Source organism: Notechis scutatus, chromosome 3 (genome assembly GCF_049901735.1).
Source record: "Notechis scutatus isolate UNSWTSFEM ecotype Mainland chromosome 3, rNotScu1.2, whole genome shotgun sequence".
Taxonomy (NCBI): Eukaryota; Metazoa; Chordata; class Lepidosauria; order Squamata; family Elapidae; genus Notechis; species Notechis scutatus.
In genome coordinates, this window is record NC_142011.1 from 162890586 (window position 1) to 162915462 (window position 24877).

General features: G+C 34.8%; 1 protein-coding gene across 3 annotated transcripts in view; it reads left to right on the plus strand.

Moving 5' to 3' along the window:
- LAMA3 (laminin subunit alpha 3) overlaps positions 1-24877 on the plus strand; it is a 139536-nt gene that overhangs the window by 60898 nt on the left and 53761 nt on the right. For all 3 annotated transcript variants that reach the window (XM_087961635.1, XM_087961632.1, XM_087961634.1), the window contains exons 33-45: positions 1293-1437; positions 2996-3136; positions 4095-4259; positions 4669-4770; positions 6154-6237; positions 7885-8115; positions 12478-12591; positions 15002-15111; positions 15914-15994; positions 17029-17132; positions 20597-20647; positions 21160-21311; positions 24067-24177. In XM_087961635.1, the coding sequence (XP_087817761.1) occupies positions 1293-1437; positions 2996-3136; positions 4095-4259; positions 4669-4770; positions 6154-6237; positions 7885-8115; positions 12478-12591; positions 15002-15111; positions 15914-15994; positions 17029-17132; positions 20597-20647; positions 21160-21311; positions 24067-24177 (1591 nt within the window). The remainder of the gene's footprint in view (positions 1-1292; positions 1438-2995; positions 3137-4094; positions 4260-4668; positions 4771-6153; positions 6238-7884; positions 8116-12477; positions 12592-15001; positions 15112-15913; positions 15995-17028; positions 17133-20596; positions 20648-21159; positions 21312-24066; positions 24178-24877) is intronic.

Genomic DNA, 24877 nt, shown 5'->3' on the forward strand with positions numbered 1-24877 from the left:
GTTAAAGTGAAGTATTGCAGGATACTTCTGCTGACTGCTGACTGCCTGCAATTTGGCAGATTGAATCCCACCAGGCTCAAGGTTGACTCAGCCTTCCATCCTTCCGAGGTGGGTAAAATGAGGAACCAAATTGTTGAGGGCAATATGCTGATTCTATAAAACTGCTTAGAGAGAGCTATAAAGCACTGTAAAGTAGTATATAAGTCTAAGTGCTATTTATATTGCTATTCTGTACTACTTAGTAATTATTTATAATTATAGGAAAACTTTCTCTGACAAGGTTTCATTTTAAATTGAACAGTTGGTTTATTGAACAACAAATTGCTTATTTCAGTACTGTAGGTAGCAAGCTGAAATAGAAAGTATATAAGTCTAAGTGCTATTTATACTGCTATTCTGTACTACTTAGTAATTATTTATAATTATAGGAAAACTTTCTCTGACAAGGTTTCATTTTAAATTGAACAGTTGGTTTATTGAACAACAAATTGCTTATTTCAGTACTGTAGGTAGCAAGCTGAAATAGAAAGGGGCATGAATGAAATTCTTCCATGTAGTTATAAACATTAAAACATAAATGAGATTTGATACAGTGGCAACGCATTTCATTATATAACAGAGATATAACAGAGTGCTATATATTTAATTGGTTAGGGCCAATCTGTTAAATGGAGGTGGGGCAGAATTACAAACATGAGTAATTCACGAACATTTTTTGAGGGTTATTGCTGTGGGGTTTATCTTAAACTATCCTTGGTTTCTAGAGCCCTTCTAGTATTTTTTCAGCCCATCAATATTCTTGATTTTTCTGATTGTTTTATGGTTGAGCTGACATTTGATTTTCTCTGAGACAATATATTTGGAAAGAAGGTGGTGTAGTTGCCTATTCCAATGTCATTTTCCAACATACCTAACTATGTAATATCTAATTCAGTGCTAACTTAGGTCTCCAATCTTTATGTTCCTAAGTTATAATTTTTTATATTTTTGTTATATCAAAACTTACCATCCAGTATACCTTTATGCTTTATCATATCTGTTTTTGGCATTTGGCATAAGTAAAAGAAAATTTGCTAGCCACTGGAAAAGAAATGCAAAATTTAGTAAGATAATGTCTTTAAGGAATGAAGATCCACTCAGCATTTGGGGCAGGTTTATTTTTATAGCCTTAATTCTAACCCTGCATCCATTACTCTATCACATAAAATCAGTTTTATACACCAATCTGATCTCCTGAAGAAAAAAACAACCCTTTTTAGAACTGACTTTTGGGCTTTGTTTTGTTGTTCAAGATGTCGATCAGGAATAGCAGGGCGGCAGTGTGATCATTGTGCTCCTGGTTCTTATGGTTTTCCCAACTGTAAACTTTGTAAATGTAACAGAGGAGGGACAGAACGGGACATCTGCAATCCACAAACTGGAGTTTGCCTCTGTAAGGTCAGATGCTTTGACATTTCAAAGTTTGTGTGATTATTTTATGTGTCCTTCCTTATTCAACTTCCTTATTCAAATAATTCTCATTCTCATAATTACTTTAAAAATAATATATGTAGACATATGTCTCTAGAAGTTTTAGTATAGTAGATTGTATAGATCTATAATTAGATTGTGAAAATAGTTGATTTTTGAGCACAGATTGCATCTCAGTTCTTCAACTGCATTTAATAGGAATGTGGAAGAACTATTAAGAAAACATTGAATGGGTTTGTTTATAAATTCTCTGTTATTGTAAACAAAATATTTCTAGGAAGTCTCCTAGAGTTATTGACCAGTTTGTATACTTCTGCTTTTCCAGCAGTGCATGCATCTTACCCAACCTATTTTGTCAATTGAATAAAGAGAAATATATTGCAACATTCACTCTAGGTACCTATTTCATTGAGAGATCAAATACTGAGGGCTCATTGAGTGTGGAATTAAGTTTGTAGCAACTTGCCAATCAGTATTATTTAGTTGTGATCCCACATTTTAATAACACTTCTGAATATATGAATTGTTCACTTGATGCCCTAAGTATTGTCAGAATATTATAGTATTTCCAGAAAACTTTCCAAGAATTGTAGTGATTGGGTATCAATCAGCACCACATTTATTTATTTCTATTGGCATACCTTGTCCACTTGTTTTATATCAAAAAGGCTCTTGATGGATACAGCATCAATTTTCTTCCTCTATTGATAAAATCCTTCATCTGTGTATAATACCAGTACAATGCAATTTATTTTCCATTCAGATAACTGTAATTGTTGCAATATGATCATAATCAAAGCAAAAAACTGAAGTGCGCTTTGACACAAATGCTGTGGTATTATTAACGCTCTGTGATGCATTTATCAAATATGTGAGGTAGACAGGCTTCTCACAACAGTCTTTATAGTCTACATTTTTACTAGGAATGCAGGAAGGCTTTGGCCTTTTTAAATTTTCTTGTTAACTGAATGATCTGTCCTTTTGGAACTAAGGATAGGAGGAGAATGTAATTATCGACTTTCATAATTTTCCAGAATTCTTAGTTCAAAAAGCATTTGAGTATATTTATAAATATGTCTCTTAAAATATATATATTATTGGTAAAAGGCTTATTTACATGCAAATGTGTATTTTTTTAAAAATAGGATAATATGTAGGATAATATGGAAACAGAAAAGAATAGAAGCATTCATGCTGATCAGAAATAGATTTTTGATTTCTCATGATTTGATCAAAAATATTGGGTGCATTCAGCGTGAATCATTTAAGTCACACAGCAATAACATTTATGTCAGCAGACTTCAAAGATGTCTGTGTGGAAGTCCCCTTATTTAAACTGACAATTGGCTGTTTTGTACTTAAAAAATTTCCTTACAAAAGAGATAATTTTAGTATCAACTGTGCTATTGAGTACTGAAAGACCATGGAGAAACTGTCTTGAACATTTACAGCTATTTTTTTCTCTCTCTATTACTGCAAAGTTTTAAGTGGAAACATTTAATGATTTATTCCAACTGACTTACAGGAGAATGTTGAAGGGGTGCAATGTGACATGTGCCGTTCAGGATCGTTTTATCTGGACCCTGCTAATCCCAAAGGTTGTACTACTTGCTTTTGCTTTGGAGCCACCAATATTTGCCACAGTGCAAATAAACATAGAGTCAAGGTATGCAATGCTACATATATTTCCCCCCCTTTGGAGATCAGATAGATCAGATAGCCAAATATCTGTGACTGGAATTTTGCTTTGTATGTTAAAAGCAAAGCTTGACTGAGGCTGAAATGAGCACCAGACCTCTGATTGTAGGGTAGCCAGGGAATTGAACTGACTGCACACAAAACAGCAGTGGCTTTCCAGATTCTAAAGCTGTTCATTCTAAGAGAGAAATTTACAAAAGCATTCATTACTTTTAACATTAAAAAAAGAATGACAGAAAGTCTTTTATCAGTCATTAATACTGTTCTGTTTTCTCTCTTTGTTCTGAGGATTTTAATATGCATTTTCCCCTTTCCCGTGTCTTTATGTCATTGCTGTTCTTTGTAAAGTCATTTTATCCTGTTGAGTTTAAAGCTATTTTTTTTCTTTAGCTTTCAGCAGGTTTTGCAAAACCAGGTTGCCTTGTTTGTTTGCCATGAGGAGAAGTGTTAACGTCTGTCACAGTTGTAATGCCCAAATTGTATTTCTTGTCCCAGAGACCAATGTCTCTTGGGAAATTTTCCTGCTTCTTCAGAAAAACACCTCACTTGTGAATCAGGGAGTTGGCTTTCCATCATTTACTCCATGTTGCAGGGTAACTTGCAGAAGGAGTTAGAGAAATGTATCCATGTGACTGATTAGTATGCTCTGTGCCACTGCATTATGATACAACTTGTGTCTTGATGAGTGGACAATTTCCCTTCTGTGATGTTGGAAGCAGATCTCCATAGGTAAATTTTACAGCCAGTATTTTATAATGGCAAGAAAACTTTTGTTTGTATTAGGAATCAGAAAGTCTTCTCACATAAGCCAGAGAGGAAAAAGTTTCTATCAGAAACAACTCCATCTTGCAAATTAACTTTTGTGTTGTGGGAAAATTTTAGTTTGAAAGCATAAAATTTGTGTCTCTCCTCTATTTTACTATTAGTTCACCGACATGAGAAACTGGCATCTGGAAGCAGTGGGTAATGCCATGAGTATTCCTACAACTTTCAATCCTATTAGCAATAGTGTTGTTGCTGATGTCCAAGAATTACCTCCCTTTCTGCACAATTTATATTGGGTGGCACCATCATCTTACTTGGGGAATAAGGTATTTTGATCTTTTCTGTAATATCTCTCAAAATTGTCCCATTAACATCTCCAAATACTATTTTCTCTTATCTTTTTTATTTTATTTATAATAGCCAAATGCAGAGTGGGCTCCCATGTGGCAGACTGTAAAGCATAGTTTATGAATTGTAGCAGTTGGATTCATACAATATGCTAAGCCAAAACCAAACAAATCATAGTATCACTTAGAACAAGTGAATTCAGGCAAAGTAAGTTCCTAGCAAGTGACAATCTGGTACATCAATAAAAAACTTTTTAATGACAAAGGTTTTTTAAAATTTTCTTGACCTCTACCAATATTGGAAATGTGATTGAAGATATTCTGAAAACTAAATATTATCTTAAAGAATAAAAACCAATTTCTGTATTTCCTGTAATTTTTTATTTAGCTTTCTTCATATGGAGGATATTTAAGTTATCAGTTGAAATCTTTTGGTTTACCTAGTGAAGGCATGGCTCTTCTGGAAAAAAGACCAGATGTACAGATAATTGTAAGTCAAATAATGCATATAAACATGAATGCATCATCTTAACTTTAAAAAGTATTTACCCATCACCATTTATTTTCTGTGCTTACATGATGCTTACTGCATAGGCAAAATGTGAAAATATGAAAGTCTGAGAGGTCTTTATTTGAATATGCCATTTTGATAACTCTTGTTCCTTAAGTTCTACTAATTCTCAGGAAAATACCTTTTTTTAGACACAGGTCTAAAGGTCTTCCAGAAAGAACCTGTGTTCATAAATAGCTTGAATGAGAGATTACCAATGCAGATTACCCCCCATGCTGAAGACTTGAGGGAAATATATAGTCAATAAAGAAATGAATATGTGAACTGAGAGTTTCCCCTAATTCTGAGTTTCCCCAGCCTGGTAGCTTCCAGATACATTGATTGTTAATTTCTACCCAGCATGCCAAAAACTCTCCAGGTTCATCTCCGTCTAAACAAGGCTTTCACACTATTTCTATTTGTAGGTATCCAAACTGATGTGCTATGCTTATTCCCTTATTCTTATTTGTTGAAATTTATTAATACTGACAATATTTCTAAAGTTAATACAATACTAAGAGTAAAAAACATTTCTGATACCACAAAGGTTGACACAAAGGTTTACACATTGTTAGTTACATGTATTTCCATTGACATGTAGCTATAATCATGCAGAAAGCACTATCCTAAGTAGGTACATAGTTTGCGGGGAGAAAGAGATTTGTAAATGATGATGTCAAAGTGGTGAAATTCAAACACGATAATTACTGTATTTTTTGCTCTATAAGGTACACTCCCCCCCCCCAAAAAAAAAGTGGGTGGAAATGTCTGTGCATTAGTGCAGGTCCTTGAGTGAATAGTAGCCAGGTCGTGGCACCGGGGTCCTTTTACAATGCTGAACTTGCCTCTTTTGTCTTTGTCATTGCTCGTCTCTTCTGTCTCTTTTCCGCAGTGCAAGAGTCAATAGAGAGAGCTGGCACATGAAGAGGACACTTTTCTGTGGTCCTCTCAGGCTCCGCCTGATATATTTTTTCTTGTTTTCCTCCTCTAAACCTAGGTGCATTTTATGGTCAGGTGCGTCTTATAGTGTGAAAAATATGGTATTTACCTCATATGCAAGTAATTATATTGTTTCAATATTTTGTTTCATGTGGCTATCAAACTTTTTTGTACACTGTTGGCCTAGCATTTAAAAAGCTTACATTTTGAATCACATGATAAATCCACTTGGTAAGAAGATAGCTTACGTTTTAAACTAGTAACTTGAATGATGCTAATTCTGTGGCTAATGATGCCTGAACTTGAATGATGCTAATTAGCATGCTAATTTGGTGCGTAGGTACAATATTCTACTGATGTTGGATTTCGACTATTTTTGCATAGGGACGGGAGATGAAAATAACCTATATAGATCCCAATAATCCTTTGCCAGACAAACTGTATTATGGATCAGTTCAATTAGTTGAGGTAAGAATAATGTTAATTCACTTTTGATAAACTATGTCATCAAATCTTTGCCTATTTTGATCCGTATCAGAAAAAGAAAACATAAATGTTCCTGCTCTAAGAATCATTTCCAAGACCGCAGTTCAGAATATTCTATTGTCTATTGGAGAAAAAAGCTTATAAGCATGCATTAATTGTGCAGTGAATGCACATGGTACATAATGAATCTCTCTATATGTGAGAAGAATTTCTATTGTAATTATACAGTATGTTCTAATTGAGAATGGCCTATTATTCAATAAATAATTGAGAATATTTTCTCAGTGGGAAATAAAACACAGGGTGGATCCCTAGATTAGTCTTCATGTGCTGTAGAAGAAGATAGCAAGTTTACACTTTGAATACAGCAAGGGAGAACAGCATTTTTGATCAGCATTTGGAAAGAGGGACAGCATTCTTGGGTGCAATAGGTATTTGGGACTCTCCTGGAAGATTACCAGCTGTGCTGCATACTTGCTTGAGTCCTTTTCCTCCCACTTGCTTTGCTTCTATGCTGTAATAATCAAAGAGTTTAGAGACACCATATTTATCTAGTGCTATATCTTTTAAATATAAAAATTTGCCTGTTGTGCTACCATGGGACTTCTTATGCCAGAAGACTTTGGGGAAATATTTCCAAAAGCCAAATTGTAAAGCTAGTTTGGTTGGTTACTTATATGGATATATTTCTTCCTTCAAAACATAGAAGAGCAGCATCAGATTATTTTGGCATCCAGTAATTCTGTAATATGGTACAATAATGTGTTGCACTGCAGTTAAGCAACAACTTGCACTGGTTGCCTGAATAGTCAAGATGAGTGCTTGGGTAATTCATGTTTAGACTTGAAAAATAAAGATATTTGGCATCCTACTCTACATTCAATTATAGATGTACTTGAAGATCGAGGCCATTCCAAACCGACATTTCGATATATGAGGCTCAGTTCAGCATTAGAACTGAAGATAGAAATTGAATCTTATTCCAAAGCACTTTAGAAACAATCTAATAAATGCCTTTTATTGTAGTAAAAGTGGAATGAATAGCATTTAATGCTGTTTGCTATTCAAAAAGAATAAGAATGGAACCTGTGGACAATACATGCCTAGCATAATGCTGTCTAATGTTTTAATATATTGGAAATGGAAGATTATACAGTTTTATTTTCCAACAATTCTTTCCTTCATATACCCAACCTATTTGGTTCTCGCTGATTGATATGAGAGTTATCTAATAAGAGGTCAAAAAACTTTTATTTTGATGGACATTATATTCTAGGGCAGGAGCTTGATAAAATCAAGATGTTTGTGTTGACATATACATCTCCAATTGGTTTGCATAAACAAAGAGCTATTGCTGCTTGACAACTGTTTTAAGAACATTTTCAAAATATATATACTGTGTACATTTTGCTTCCAATGCTCTGTTATTATTTGTTGATTCTACCTTCCATATTATTCTTTTGCCTGATTGTAGTTCTTCATTGATACAATTATTTTTCTAGCACCTTCTTCCCTAGACTCCCAGCATCTGATTTTCATGCTGTCTTTCTTTGAAAATTTTTCCTGTGCTGTAGAAGATTATTGCAATGTATTCCAGACCCACATTTCATTTGTATCTTGAATATGCAGGAGAACTTCAGGCACACCAGCAGCAATAACTTAGTATCTCGAGAGGAGCTGATGATGGTCCTGTCTAGACTAGACGGATTACAAATCAGAGGTCTTTACTTCACAGAAACTCAGCGGTTAACCCTGGGCAATGTTGGTCTGGAAGAAGCCACGAACACAGGAAATGGTGATATCGCTTATGCTGTAGAGGCGTGTTCCTGCCCTCCTGAATATATGGGTGATTCATGTCAGGTAGGAATTTTCTTTCTTTTTATTCTGCATCATCCATGAGACATCACTCAGGATAACAATACCGATTTGGCTCTAGCAACGAGAAAATATTATTCACAATGCTTTGACTTAAAATGCAGCAGAGACCTACTTTGAACCATCTTACCAGTTCAGTGAAAAACTGTAATGTATTCACATAAACTGGTTGTAGAAAATACATTTATTCATAGACATTGTGATTAAAAAAAGCAAGGTAGGCAAACATAAAAAAATAGATGAATAAAAATAAAACGTAAGACGATCATAATGTAACCCAGTTAATGTATGGCTCTAAACTAAAAGTTGCTTAATCATAGCTTATAAATCTCTGTGAGTTATTAAAGGATGCCAGATGCACAATACTTTCCTTATTTTTATACGCAACTAACATTTAAGATGCAGTTTATCAGGTTAGAGTGAAAAAAGCTGCACCACTTAAATTCCTTTCTTCTATGGTGCTATCTATGTCAATCTACCATTACCCTGCTTATTTGATATTATTTCACTACTGATTTGGCAGCATTGTAACCTTTTGCAAAGCAAACATTTTTAAGATTAGCCTGTACCGGTCTCAGTTTTCTCAAGTTACAATACTGGGCTTGTTGAAAGTCATTTTGAAAACACTTTCAGTTTTAATTTTTAAATGATTTTAAGTCTGTGATATAAAATATTCAGTTGATCAAGCATCAAGTGTGCATTTAAACTTTCCCCATTGCTTTTCCTATTCCCTAAGTACACCTGGTCGGGTTTGTTTTCTTTAGTCTAGTGAAAATACATAGCCAAAAGGTAGACTTAGACACACTCCAGGAAGGAACACACCCTTTCAACATATTTCCTCAGAATTACTCAGCCTGTGATTTACAGGGCTGCTTCATCGTCTAGTACTGTCTCACTATGCTTGGTAGGGAAAAGGTGATGCCTGCCACACCTTAATTCAGTGATACGCTCATTTTCAGAAATTACAATGTGGTCATTAACATCAGGCGTTGCTCTGTATTGTACAACCTGACTCATGTACAAAGTTTAAAGGAGGAGCAAATCCTAGCATACGGATAGAGCCAAGAGGAGAACAATACGAAGTAGCATAAGGAAAAGTGCTGTATAATAACAAGGGCTGGGCGAGAGAGCAGCTCAGCTTAAGGCTCAGCAAAATGAGGGCTGCAGGATGGAAGCTGTGCAGCCTTGGGTGGCTAGCCTTTTGCACAGGCCTGAGGCTCTGTCTGGGACATGTTTCACAACAGAGGATAGTGTTTCCACCGCTCTTGGGCCGAGGGCAACAACAACAAGGTCACTGGGATTTTAAACCAAGACAGGTAACCATTCTTCTTTTTCTCTACTCTTGCCCTACCTGTTCTTTCATTTTGAATTTTTAAAACATCCTGATATGAAAGCATGTAAAGTAGAGCCTTGGGGCTAAACTGATTTGTTTCGTGATAGCCATAATCTACACTGGAGTCTACCGGTGGAGGAGATCAGTAAATGGTTGGTTTGCTATTGAGGATTGTAATCCTTGTTCCAAACATATGAAAAACAGAACTGTTTAAAGCCATTTCCCCCCTCTGTGGTTGAAATGTGGACTGCAAACATGTTAATATTCAATTGGGTGTGGTGCTGCTGCTGCACATAAGAAGTTCAGTACCTAAGAAATATGTTTTGTAAAAAACTCCCAATATGGACATTTTATAGGATTTTTTTCTTTTCTACACAGATTTTTAAAACATGTTTTATTAAGGCTGCTGTTGGTTTTAAAACAGGTTTTTTTGACAATTTCACATCAAATACTTGAGTACTCAGTTTAAAATGATTAATTCCTACTTAATTGTCCCTAACAGTTTTCTATGTCTTTATTGATAATTATTCATTCTAGTTTAACCAAATATCTTTGCAATGATCTTAAATGTCCATTCTACTGGCTTTCCCAGCCAAATTGCCTAGTATACTCATGCACAGAGAGTTACTAATTTGCAAACACTTTATAATATTATTGTGTCTTGTAAGGCAGTTCATTACCCAAACATTTACAAATTGCGAATTGAGATTGTTGCATATAACTTTGTTTATTGTTAAATGGTCATTGGGTTAAGCCAGAACATGATTAGTTTGATTTTGTGATAGTGTAATGGAACACCTAACATAATCCAGTGGTGGATTATGTCTTAATGAGATATGTGAATCCAGTCAATCTGGCCAAGAGGGAAATGGCTTTTAGACAAATGTCAGATCTATCCCTAATTGCAACTATTAAATGAATCACATTCGCTCTCCATTGAACTTAGCACTGATTGATAAATACCAGTGAACATCTGTGGATCTCCAAATGCTACTGAATTGCAGCTTCTAGCATCATTTGAGCATTTGGCTGAGGCTATTGGGATTTGCAGTTAAGAAATATCTGGCTGACCTTAGATTTATCACTGCCCTATTATATTTATACCCATAGATTCCATTAATTAAACATTTTACCAAAAGTTAATGCACTATTAATTTAATGCACCAAGATTAATAAATTCTAACCAGTTACTAGTGGAAGTCTCATTATACTAGAAGGATTAATTATTTTGTTAACCAAAAAGTTTCACTAATATTCAAGCTAATCTCTAATAGTTTTAAGATATCTTTTTGCATAAATTTACACATGTAAATAGGTATATAAGGGGAACCCAAAGCAGGATAGCTCGTGTGATCTGCTGTCGCCAGGGCAAGGAGTGAGAAGTGAGGGGTGATTTTGTTATATTGTACTATTAATTTATTTAATTCTTTTTGTTAGTTTTATTGTTTTAAATGTGATTTTATATTTTGTAACCTGCCTTAAGTCGCCATGGGTGAATAGGCGACAATATAAAATAAATAAATACGTGAAAGTATATTTCCTTGCTCAACTAATTCATTATGTGATTTCCTACATAATGGTTTGTGAAGATGGAAGCATATATTACATATCAACATATTAATTAAACTCCAATAAGAACATCTAATAGGTGAATTATTTCAGCGGAGATGGTTTGCAGCAGAGATGTTGAAAGGAGGGGTTCTTAACAACTGTTTTTCCTGCAGCTTTCCCTATAAAATTGTCTCCTACACAGCTTTATCATTTTCTTTAGTATCCAGCATGGTTCCAGTTAGTTACTAAACGTGTGCTAAGACACTTGTGGAGTAGAATTATAGGCAAGGCAGAGGTTGCAAAAAGAATACATGAATCTGCTATGTTTTAGAGGTAGTGACTTGCCTTTTTTGATGAGAATAATCTAGTGTCACAAAAACTATGGAAATGGTGACGAGAACTTCTACTGAATTGTTTTTATCAGTTTTCATTCAATTCATGAAAGACATTTAGTTTTACAAATTATCTATTACTAGATTATAATGTATAAGTTATCAGAGACATTTTAATTAATGGATGTGGCATTCTTGCATGAGATGACTAAGATGTGTTTGTGTGTGTGAATGGCCTATCTTTCTCTAGTCTAGGACAATCCTCAGCCCAGTGGTCTGCAACCTTTGTGGCTTTCAGCACTTCAGTTAAATCCCATAATCAGACAGAGGTAAAAGACAAGTCCAATGGGATGTGACACCGAGATCTTTCTCCCATGTATTTATGCACAGAGAGAGAACATGGATTCGTATAGTGTTTAATATGGTTCATTGCACAGTCCAACAGTTTAGACTGGATTTGCATTTATTATTATTATTATTATTATTATTATTATTATTATTATTATTATTATTATTATTATTATTATCCATCTTTTCTCCACAAACTCAAAAACATAGTATAGAATTTTTCCCGAAGTTTTTTAGTCCATCATAGTAATTAACACATTGCCATCATAGCAATACTTTGGAAATTTATTGCTGATTGCTTGAAATATATTAATGAATAGTGCACATATATCTCAAAATATAAATAACAAATGAAATATACAGTATGCTATCAAATCATCAATATAGTGATAGAATTCATAAAATATTTCATGAAAGACCTCTGTGATTTAATATGTACAATTACTTTTTCAGTGTTCAGTTAGTTCATGGACTTTGAAATTAATATTGCTTGTGTTCAGTCATATTTTATAATAAGCAAAGGTGTAAATAAGTCTTGGCTATGCATAACAATCTCTTCCTGGGAGAAATCAAGCTAACCAAAAAGTCTTACACTGACTACAGTTCTTTATTCCTCTAAGATTTACTTAATAGTCTGAATTGTCCAGTATTATGGTTAACTAATAATTCAGTGATCCTGAGCTATAATTAAATTTCTTCTACTTTCCAATATCACTTTAAAACAATGAATTTTCTAAACTTCTCAAACATTATTAAACTTTTCCTTTCTCCTCTATGCACCAGGAATGCAGTCCAGGATTGTATCGTGAGAGTGTGGGTCAATTTATGGGAAAGTGTGTTCCGTGCAGTTGTAATGGAAATTCAGATAGATGCCTGGATGGTTCTGGAATTTGTATTGTAAGTATTTACAACAAATGTTGCTGCAAATGCTCTTATTAATTTCTTTTGCTTCAGGCCAGTAATAACTTTGAGATAAATTGCTTGTGTCTGCAAGAACACAAACATCTTTGAGGTACGGTAAAAACTGACATATCTATTACAGCAAAAATGTCCACAGAAGTTTGTCAGCTTTGAAGCATGAATTATCTTTGCTTGCTATGCTTGCATGCATTTCATATTTTTTCTATTTTAACAAGAGTTATCAAGGTTGCACTTGCACACAGTTAACTTAGCTTATAGGCTGAGATATAGTATTACTCTTTTCTTCCTGTGAAGAGTTCGTGTTAATTATGGCTTTCATGATGTATCTGAGCAATGAACAATAAAATAAACCAAGATGTTAAGCCAACTTTAAAGATGGTTTCATTTCACTTGTTTGCCTCATTAAGCTGTGGTCATACATAATGTAGCCATGGAATTTAATAGCAGTTCTTGCCAAAGAATAAACATTGGCAGGGTTAATTTATAAGCAAGGGGAAAGGAACTGGAGGTATAATGTTAACCTACCCAGACATGTGATCTCTACACAGCAATGTTGGTTTTTGGTATTATTTCCTTTTGAAATTAGTCAATCAAAGCAAATATGTATAAAGGAACGTGACTGGCAATAGTTGTTTGAAAAAAGTTCTTATTCAGGGGACAAGGCGTGCATTTTTTTGCATACCACAGACTTGCAAAACATTTCATTGCTTTTTTTCTATAGTATACTGAAAAAAATATTCTTAAGTTCTTTTTTCTTAAGTAAATACATTTGCAACCTAGCCTCTTTCTTTGCCCACATTTTTTTTGTTTATACTTACTCATTATTCATTGCCTGCATAGAGTTCTTTGATATTACACAATACTTTTCTTGACTTTTTTTTTGATAAACCTTTTTGAGTTTAAATGTAGGAGCTGTTCGCCAAATTAGCTTGTTCCAAATAGGTGTGAATCATATGGCATTTTGATTGAGGAACAGGCCATAACAAGCAAACACAACCAGCAAGAACTAGATAGTGTACATTGCCCTAAGAGAGGAATTTTCTAAATATTAACTTTTTCAGTTTTGTTCTAAGTATCATTAATGCCCATCAGAGCTACCAGATTGGGTGGCACAAATCCACATGCTCCTAGATGGTAGGATAAAATCTAGTAGTTGTCTGTTTTTTGTTTTGCAACCCAGACTTGGTAGCCCCAATGGTTATCCATACTGCATATTAGATAAGTATCATATTTGCAGTAGATTTTTATAGCATGCATTCTATTTGGATAGCTAGTTAATATTGTTAGTTAAGTCAGAAATGAACATTGAATGAGATTTTAAAATAGTTTATAAGGTGTTACTCTATGTTCCTTTAGATAAAAAAAAATAATGAATTTATGACAAAGAAATAATTTACAGATAAATAAATAAATCAACTAGTATCAGGTAGACTAAGAACTGTTCATATGAGGAGAAAACACATGGATGCAGAAGATATGAAGCCATATAGCTTTAAGTTCCTCACTGCCCAGTGCCTAATACTAGCATATTATGACAGAGGAATGATATTAATACCAGTAGAGTAGGACTGATGATTAATACTGCAATAGGATTTACTTTTCATCTGGTGGGAGAACTTTTCATTTTTCCAGTCCTTCTAAGTTATAATATGAAAGCCAGTTTGAGTTTGGTCTAGTAGTTAAGGCACTGAACAAGAAAGTGGGAGGTGGTGACTTCAAGCCATGAAAGCCAGCTGGTTAACTTTGGCCAGTCACTCTCTAAAAACCCACTTCACAGGATTGTTGTTGTGGGGAAAATAGATGTGCTAGATATGTTCACCACCTTGAGTTATTTGTAAAAATAATACAGGTAGGATACAAATAAATACAAATATGCATCAACAAGTTATATAGATCAGTCTGTATCAATGTAAAAATATTTCAGCCTCATGAGACAAATTGATCTTCAGTCAAATGCTCTATTGGTGAACACCCATTGCTTTAAGCAGTGAATCTATACAACTGAAGATGACCATCAAAATATCAGTCTAATTTATTTATTAAGAGAACCTACAAGCTGGGTGAAAGCAAACTTTATTATAACTGCTAAATCACTTCTGACCAAGAGTATCTTAATTGTAAAACACTTGCTACTTTAAATTAATAATGTGTGACCATCTGTGTAATTACATTATGCCATTACTTCTGGAACTAAGCAGGAAACAATTGTTCACACACTCTTTAGCCAGATACTAACTGGGTCTAATTTATTTCTTCAATCTTGCAATAAAGTAAATATGGGGTGGCTTGCAGCATATCAATGATCATTTTCTCATGTTGGTATTACTAATAAACTTGAAAAATAAGACCACTGCTAACCTTCTGCCTTCTGTATATTTTTAAAAAGAACTGTCAACATAATACTGCTGGAGAAAAGTGTGAGCGTTGTAAAGAAGGATATTTTCGAGATGCCAGTCAAGGACTTTGTAAGGAATGTCACTGCCCTTACACAAACAGGTACTCAGTTGGGTTGACAGTGGGAAGCTGTATTTATTATGCTTGGTTCAAAGTTGCCCTGGTGAAAATACTGTGTCTTTATGATAGTGAGAACAGCTATTAGATAATTCAATGCTATGATGCACAAATGATAGAATTTTGGTGTCATTGTGGCTCGTCATGGACAATGCTGGACAATGCACAGAGGGTAAGATGATAATCATCACTCATCTTGAACATCTTCATATAAAATAAAATAAGAAATTTCCTCTGAAGAAAAAAATCATAAAGCAATTTTCAGTTTTAAGTGCATTTACTACAAATAAATAGCCATTTTAAGTGAGATATTGATGACCTTGGATTAAAAGCGCGATTGCAGTGTGACTCATGACCTTAATAAAGCCTTTACTAAATTGGTACCCTCTAGATGTGCTGGGCATCAATTCCCATAATTACCATACTAACATCCTAATGGAGTTGTGAAAATGTAAATCTTTGGAGGAATTTAGCTTGAGGAGGAGACAGGAGAGAACATATTTTCTGCATCATCGCAACTACAATTCACTTTAAAAGAAATTTATGGTGCAAGAGCCTTTGCCTACAATTTGTCAACTAGTTTGGCCTAAATAATGTACAAGCAAAAATAGTTGCAACTTGTCTGTGACTGAAATTTTTTGTGTTAGCCTTTTATTCAATGTTCACAGAGTAACATGACCCTTACATTATTTTTCTTTCCCATAAACTGCATAAATATGCCTTAAAAGAAAAAAAAGCTATTTTCAGGTTTTTCATGTTCCTTACATTTTTTATATTATTTATGTAGTTTTGCTTCCGGCTGTCTGGAAGTTAATGGAGAAATTCAATGTTTTTGCAAAGAAGGCTATTCTGGAAAGCATTGTGAAAGGTATGTGACTTGTCTCAATACTGATTCACTATGTGGAAAGTTAAAACAGATCTTTTCAACTGGAAACTACTAACATATTGGAAAATATTGTTTTCTAAACAGAGACAATATTTTCATGCTTTGGCTGGAGTCCAAAGTGCTACAAGGCTTCTAAACATGTACATGTGCACACATGCTCTCTTTAATAAACATAAGCTGCTGTCCTTGATTCAGTTTCAGAATACTCCATTCATCCAGTTCAGGACTATTTAATTTCATGTTCTTTGAAGTAAATTGCACCAGTATCCAATTATGCATTAGATATGCATACTGTATACACTGATGTTTTTAAATCTGAAGAGTTGTATGAAGTATAGGTGTAGCCCCAGAAAGCTAGATATGCACAGATTCTTATGATATTAAATATTTGTGGACTGTACTGTCTCTATAGGGCTTATCAAATTAGAGATACAATTAAAAATAGAAAAGGCAATCATAATATTGAGGCTTCCTAATATTTTGCACTAGCCTGTCTATCAATACTTAGCAATGTGTTTGGAATGACATGATTATAAGCCTACCTGAAAATTAGGTGACTAGTAAGAACAGAGATTTAAAAAGTAGTAACCAAGTAACTTTTGGATGAAATGGATTCACTAAGTAATGGAACTCAAATGGATTATATATTTAATAAATTTAATACATGAAGAGCCCTTGGCTTTGGGTTTGTATGTAAAATTCGGTTCTTCCTCTGTCTCTTAAAAACTCGGAAAGAATTAGGATGTAGTGCTAATTTTTCTATTGGCTATTTCTTAAGAATTGTTTCCTTATTTAGTTCTTTGAATAGTTCATAATGGATCTATTCTCTATCTTAGCCAAATATATTGTGATTTGTATTCTGAAATTTTGCTTTATTTGGTCAGATTAGACCATTGTAACACAAAATGTTAACATTTATGGATATGATGTGGATTTTTAAGCCAGCAGAAACTGTTGCATTGTCAGTTAAGTTAGATCACTTGTGAGTTTTATTTGTTAACTAATTTATTTTGTAGCTGTGCTCCTGGTTATTTTGGAAATCCACTGAAATACAGATCCTGTCAAAAATGTAATTGCCTGGAGAATGGCCAGCTCACAAAATGTGATCGCTTGACTGGGGGTACGTAAAGTGACATAAATATTTCTGAATAATATCAAAAAGAAAATCATATAATATTTGAATATAATCTCCCGTGCAAATAAAAGTTATATTTTCAATTCTCTGCTTATAGTTCTTCATTCTTGCTACAAATGATAGTCTAGTATAAGGATGAGAAAAATCTAGCTCTTCAGATGTTGTTGAAGTATAAGTCCCAAGATCCATTGGCTGCTGCTATAATTCCTCTGTATCTGAAAAACCTGTTTTACACATTTGTGGTTTTAATGAAGTAATTAAATGTATTAGTTAATGTTGAAACAGCATGATCCTGATTTATGTATCCTACATCCTACAGATTTCATTGCTGATTGTATTTAGGTAATTTAGATATCCACATGAATTATGAATTTCTTCTGTACAATTTTAATGTTAATTGTTTCAAAGTTTCAAGGAAGATAAACTTGAACAATAGACATGGTGAATATATTCAGATATTGCTGAGCTACAACTTCCAGCCACCTCAAGTAACATGGCCAGTAGTGAAAGATGCTGAAAGTTTTAATTTGAATTCCCAAATGTAAAATTGCCTAACTGCTGTGGGTCTTTTTTTAACAGCACAACTACCTGCAGAATTAAAGGAATCCTAAATACATTCTATGATTGCATCAGTTATAATATTCCTTTCATCTAAACATTCCAGTTGATTTCAATAATGTGTCTCTCTATAGCTTTGTTTAGCCATTTCTGAATCAGAACAAAGTTTGATATAAGAAAAAAAAATCATTAATGGATTATAATAGAAAAAGAAACACTATTTTATAATATATATCTGAGACATTACCTAAAAAGATATAATTTTATCTAAATGAAAATATTGCTCTATCAACAATATTCTTATAATGTCCCTTTAATGGATACCTTTATGTAGGGTTTTGTATTGGTGTGTGGGAATGACCATTCCCTGGGCAGCAACTCTGGGCCCAGTCTCCCAAAATTATTCCCACATAGCATTACAGATTTGTGGCTCATTTACTTGGTGCTTGCTAGTTAACACATATAGGTATTAGAGAGTTTGGTGCTTTGCGTCTTGATTTTTGAATTCAATTTGCCAGGCTGGCGCTCTTATTTCTCTTAAGATGTTAACATCTAGAGAGCCACAGCTTTGCTACCCAGCATGCATTATATGCACTCTGTATTACTTAGAGGAGACATCAGACTTAGAGCCCATTTTAATTAATTAATTAATTAATTGTGCACAAGCACTTACATTTCAAATCTGAGTCAAAGGCAACTGTTAGAGATGAGCAAGAAAGCAGAAAGTGGGGAGCTGAAGCAAGGAATCCAAATCCCAAACAAGAATATACAAGAGCTAGTAGGCTTGTTTCCAAGCCAACAAGAATCTTTCCTCAACCAGAGCCAAAGGCAAGCTGAAGGACATAGGGCCAGGCCCTATATCTGAAAAAATTTTACTTGCCAAGGACACATATCGGACTTTTATTTTGAGACTTGCACATATTTCTTAGTTCTAGTCTCCAAATGTTTGATGTAAGGAAACCTGTTTTATCTGAATATAGTATGATGCTTTCTGTCTCAAAGCATTGTTATTATCTCAATTCCATTATGTAAACTACTAGAATTATATAAATGGGCACATATATTTCAAACAACATATTTTAAAGTGCTGTTCTGCTGCTTAAATTAACAGTTCCTAGAACAAGTTCAGTCTCGATGCAGTTGCTTTAGCAAATCCTGATGTCATTGTGGTTTTGCTGTAGTGCATTGAGCCTTGGTTTAAGTGTGGTCATGCAGTAGCTTATTGAAATCTATAATTGCATATCTTTGGATGTTCTCATTCCTATTAGGCAATGACATGTCATATTTAATTGGTACCCTTCTTTATGTGTCATGAGATAAAAGTGATTAAAAGTGATAGACTACTTCGGTATTCAGCCTGGCTGGAGAAATTCAAGTCCATACATCTTAAAGTTACTGAGGTTGAGAAAAACCTGTCTACTTAATCTTCAATAGCAATATTTGCCTCAAATTTTGTATTTGCTTGGCTTGCAAAATTGCTTTAACTTGGAAGTTGAAGTTAATGAGATGAGGTAATAAGGACGTCAGAAGAAATCACAAGCTATAAGTATTGTGCTGCGTATACAGAGAGTCCTCAACTTACAGCAATTCTTTTAGTGACCGTTCGGAGTTACAACAGCACTGAAAAAGTGACTTATGATCATTGCAGCATCCCCATGGTCACGTGATCAAAATTCAGATGCTTGGCAACTGGTTCATATTTATGATGGTTGCAGTGTCCCAGGGTCCTATGATCACCTTTTGCAACCTTCTGACACGCAAAGCCAGTGGGAAAGCCAGATTCACTTAACAACCATGTTATTCACTCAACAACTGCAGTGATTCACTTAACAACTGTGGCAAGAATGGTTATAAAGTGGGGCAAAACTCACTTAACAAATGTCTTGCTTAGCAACATAACTTATGGGCTCAATTGTGGTCGTAAGTCGAGGACTGCCTGTGTTATATTTTGCAGTATTTAATCACTGTAGCATACTATGGACTGAATTGGGGTGTAGGAAGAGGAATCTGTTTTGAAAAGGTCTTTTAGAGACTTGGCAGCCAGCAGTCTTTTGACAGCATAGCTCCTTGAGAGGCCAGTATCCCTCCTCTTGTGATAATGAAATCATACTGGCAGAAGAGGCAGCCACAATGTGGACCAGCATAGCTGGCTGGAGAATTCTGGAAGTTGAAATCTACAAGTCTTAAAGTTGCCAAGTTTGGAGACCTCTGTCATGGACACTTGCATGAACCCAAACTCTTCCCTGATTAATAAGTTGTACAGGAATAGCTCAAAATACTTCTAAATGTAGTGATTCCAATAACCATAATTACGGTTGTTTTGGTTGAATGTTTTGATTATATTTTACCATGTTTGCATTCTAATGCCATATCTTTTGTTTCTGAGCTCGAAGAGTTAAATCAGTGGACAAGTTCAAGAGACCTTGTTTACCTGCCTGCTAAGATACTTAGTAAACAATGCCTTGGATTTCTGAAGGGCCCAGGAGTGTGACCCAATATTATGGTATAATTTGTTCACATTAGCTTAAGATGTTACTTGAGGAAAAACAAGAAAGCAAAGTGTAAATTTAACTTTGGGGAGAACTCTACAAGATGCTATAAACTTCCTCTCTAATATATTTTTATTGTAAGCCTCCAACTTTGGAGAATGAAATGGGAGGCATATACATTAAGTAAAGAAAGAGAAAAAGTAGGTAAATAATATTTTACAATATTGATTCTAGGGAACTTGCTACCTATGTTTTTACCTGCATAACAATGTTCAGCTTTCAATGGAGTGAAGAGGGCATCAATAACACTATCAGCTTTCTGACATTTTAGAACATCACATCCTGTAATTGTTGCATCCTGTAATTTTAATTTCTCTCTCTCTTTTTTCTTTTAATTTCCAGAATGCATAAGCCAAGAACCAAAAGATATAGATCCAAATGAAGACTGTAATTGTAAGTTATAAACTTTATTTGGTCTGAAAGCTTGCTTATATGTATAGCACTAATAAAGAGCTATGTGTTGAGAGATTAGAAAGAGCAATTCTGGTGTTTTCTTGTAGATAATAAGTCTATTCAGAAAAAAGTTATCTAAACCCCCAGTAGTGAGAGGGAATCTCTCTGTTAATGTTGAGGATGCCAAAAGTTGTAATCCAACACATCTGGAGGGCAGCAAGTTAGGAAAGATTAAACCAACATGAGAGATATACAAAGAATGGCTTCAAGGATTTGGTTACCATCTTACATTTATTGGCTTTGTTGGTGGTTGTAACAGTAAAATAGTGCAGACAAGCAGCGTAGTTGTATGACAAACAGTTTTATAACACCATTTCAAAAGTTTTGTTATTGGTTTCAGTAACAGATAACATTTTCTGAAAATATCTTTTGTCCCATAATTGTTTTCACTTTTTTTAAAATATGCAAAAAGAACACTTTAAACTCTTCTGTGTGGGCTCTTTTTTGTTTAGCTTGTGAGAGTTGTGTAATCACATTGTTGGAAGATTTGAGTACAATGGGAAGTGAGCTCCGAGTGATTGAATTTCAAATGCAAAGTATCAACACTAGTGCCCAACTGCTGGGCCAGATGAAACACCTGGAAGTCCGTAGCAAGCAACTAGAGGTAACTCAAACTGGCTTTCCATGGGATTGGATACATTTTCCTGAGGCTTGAGTACACTTTTGAAATATGCTTTAGAAGCAATTCAGGAAGAGAAGTGTCATATTAAGTGTTTTTATGGGACTGGAATATGGTTCTGAATTTTGATGAAACCCATTACATTACTCTTTCTTATGCCACTTCAAAAGAAAGACTCTAGCAACCAACTCAGATTAGACTGTTGGAATGTATTATTCATGGATCTGTCTTAGAAGCCTTCTTTAAAATTTAACTCAGCCCAATTCCTGCACAACTTCTGCTGACTTCATGGACATGTATTCTTTGCAGCATTTAGCAATATTGCCTTCTTCTGGTTAGTTAGTCAAAAGCATAGTGCTAAAATTTTGATTGAAATGGAAATAAATGTACTTTTAGCCTTGGGATTTGATAATTAGAACTGTTTATACCTATGGAAGAACTGGGTGCTATGTTTTACTCTAGTTCAAAGAAGCATTATATTCAATGCTTATACCTGTACCAAAGAAAGTTGGAAGTTATCCTTTTCTACAGCTTTTTGTTCCTTCTGGGCTATACCTCTAATTTTGCTTTTTCCTTTGTCCCACTTTCCTCACTTCAATTTTTTTTTGCCTTTTTATTTTATATTTTGCCTTTTTATTTTATATTTTTTAAAAGTTCAATAAAGTGTTATTACCTAAGATATCTGCGATATTTTGTGAGAAGAGTCATACCAGCTGCAAAGTCATTGACTCTTGATTAATGTATTTTTTTTCTTTTTATGTACACTGAGAGTATATGCACTAAAGACAAATTCCTTGTGTGTCCAATCACATTTGGCCAATAAAGAATACTATTCTATTCTACAAAACGGTCAACAACAAACAAATCATTCATAATCTTTCCTTCTTCACAATTCCCAATCCAAAACACAAACAAACACAAACAAACATAAAATCTTTAGAAGCCTGGCCCCATTACCTCCTTTGCATGGGCAAAAAGCGCACCCTTCACATTCTATCTTATTTAACCATCTAAAATCATTAAGCTTTGCCCATCAACCCTCACTCTTCTTATAAAAAAGACTCCGAAACACAACGAGGAGCCTTCATCCCCCCAAGAGAAAACCAACACAAACCCATTGGTCGGCCACACCAAAGACATGCCTCCTTTCCTTCGAATTTTTTACATAAAACCAAAACCAACACAAACTTACCTTCAATATTCAAGAGAAAGGCAAAACAATCCCAAAATCCACAATCCTCAATAAATCCAAGCAAGCCAAAATTCCCCCTTCCTCTTCCAGGGTGGTATCAAACAAATAAAAAAAAAAGAGTCCAAATCTATATTTTAAAGCCTTATTAAGATTATATTTCTGTCCTCAAGTCTTCAAGGCATCTCCTCCAACAAGATCCAAATTTATATATTTTCTTTATCCTCTCCCTTCCGGCTTAATTCCGTCGGAGGAGAGTAAACTTTCCTTTCAGCACTCAAAATAGCCGCTTTTTTTTTCTCTTGTGGAAGAAATCATTGTCAAAAAACCATCTTTTCCAGGAATTAAATTAGATAAATCTCAAAGCCCTGGGTCTACCAAGAAGAACTTTCACTTTCAATAACTTTCTCTTCTTCCTCCTGCGCATACTTGCCCGGCTGTCAACTTCTTTGTGGCGGCCATTGCGGACCCCCCCGCTGCACCGTCCTGGTAAAGGGGTTCTGCCGGCCAGGGAGGGGTCTGCAACACCCCCAAACCCTTCCTCCGGATCCCCCTTACCTTCAGCTACCCCTGCAGGGCAGCCTTGCTCCGCACCCGTCCGGTCGGAGCCCCAAAGCGGCTAGCGCGGCGTAGGGGATCGGCGCAGCTCAGCGAATCCCTACCGCTGCGGCCCGACAAACCGGAAACCCACTATTCTATTCTATTCTATTCTATTCTATTCTATTCTATTCTATTCTATTCTATTCTATTCACCATACATGATTGGGAGTCAAGTCTTTGATCTTTTCTATCTTCTTCTATATTAACATCTTCTGAATTATTTCATCTTTGAAAGCACTTTTCTGTTACCCATGTATTCTGAAGATAGGCTGGGGAAACAAAATAATCTTTTTGATTGCAGCCTTTCAGAATATCCTCAGATAGAATTATCTATTCTTTTCTCTGTTTTGATTTAGCAAAACAGAACCTTTCTACATCATTGAAACTTTCTAAATAAGAAAATTAGAAATGTTTGGCTCTGCTATTGCTAAGATTTTATTGTTTCTATTTTTCCTGATAATTTTAAATATATTGCTATGATATTGATTTTATTTAAATGTTAATCATATCCTTTGAGTTTCCTTCAAAATAGAAATACTATAAATTTAAATAAACAAGGCAACATTTCACAGAAAATTGCAGCTATATATAAAGAAATATCCACTATTGTTCATTGCCCTACACAGAATTTGGTAGATTTTAAAATCTATTGAAATCAGCATGCTTAAGATGCATTCTGGCCTATTGCAGATTAATTTATAACACTTCTCTCCTTGCTCCTCCTTGCTGTCAAAGTATGTGTCTTTCAAGTCTCAGGGCATCTGGGTAACATTTTGCTGTTGAACTCTATCTCATGATTTAGTCATCTCTTCATCTATTAATGGCAATAGGAGCTAATTTATGAAGTCTCATTCCAGTGCTTTTCTGTCCAGTATATGTTTCCTAATTCCATATTGTATTTGGAATGTGTTCAGCTTGCTGATTCCCGTTTTGTTTTGCCTTTATTTTCAGAGTCTATTGGATCACTCTCGTTCTGTTGTTAAAACTCAGCGTTCAAAGGTAGATGAACTGGAGACAGGTTTGTCTCACCTTAATCAAAATATGAATGCTCTGAAAGAAAAGGTAAGTGTTTAAAACTTATACATATTGCTATCAGTCCATGACTTTTTAAAATAAAAAATTGTGTTTGCTAATCATATTTGAGATTTGAAGACTTTATATAAAATGAGAATAATAAAAGTTAAAGAACATGTCTCAAGGTATCTTTAATAAATGCCAAATGTTACCCTAATGTCCATATTGCGCAGGGTGGAGAAATGCAGCTCACATCCAGAAGATCTGAGTCCTGTTCCTGCATCCTGCTGAAGGCATTCCCTTCCATGTGTGAAGGAGAAATGACATTTTTTGACAGGCATTTTTTTAGCCAGCCCTTAGAGATGAGAGGGACCCCAAATCCAAACAGAGGGTGAAGAAGCAACACAATAGGATAGGCAGTGCAGGTGCCTCAGGTGGTTGGGGGAGGCCTAAGGAATGGTCTACATGACATCTCTCACGCAGGAGCTGAAAACCCTGCATGGATTTTAGCAGGGAAGATTTTCAGCTTCTCAGTGGAGCTCTCAGTGTCTCTCCCTGCCCTGAGGTATCCCACATTCTTTATCTAGTACTGTGTCAGTTTAATGAACTCCATGATCATTTAACAACCACAGGATTGCAGTTGTTGAGCGAAGCAATTACATGGGCAGTCATGTGACATCTTCTTTAATGACCACTTCACTCAATAATTGAGTTTCTGGACTCAATTTTGGCTATAAGTCAAGGACTG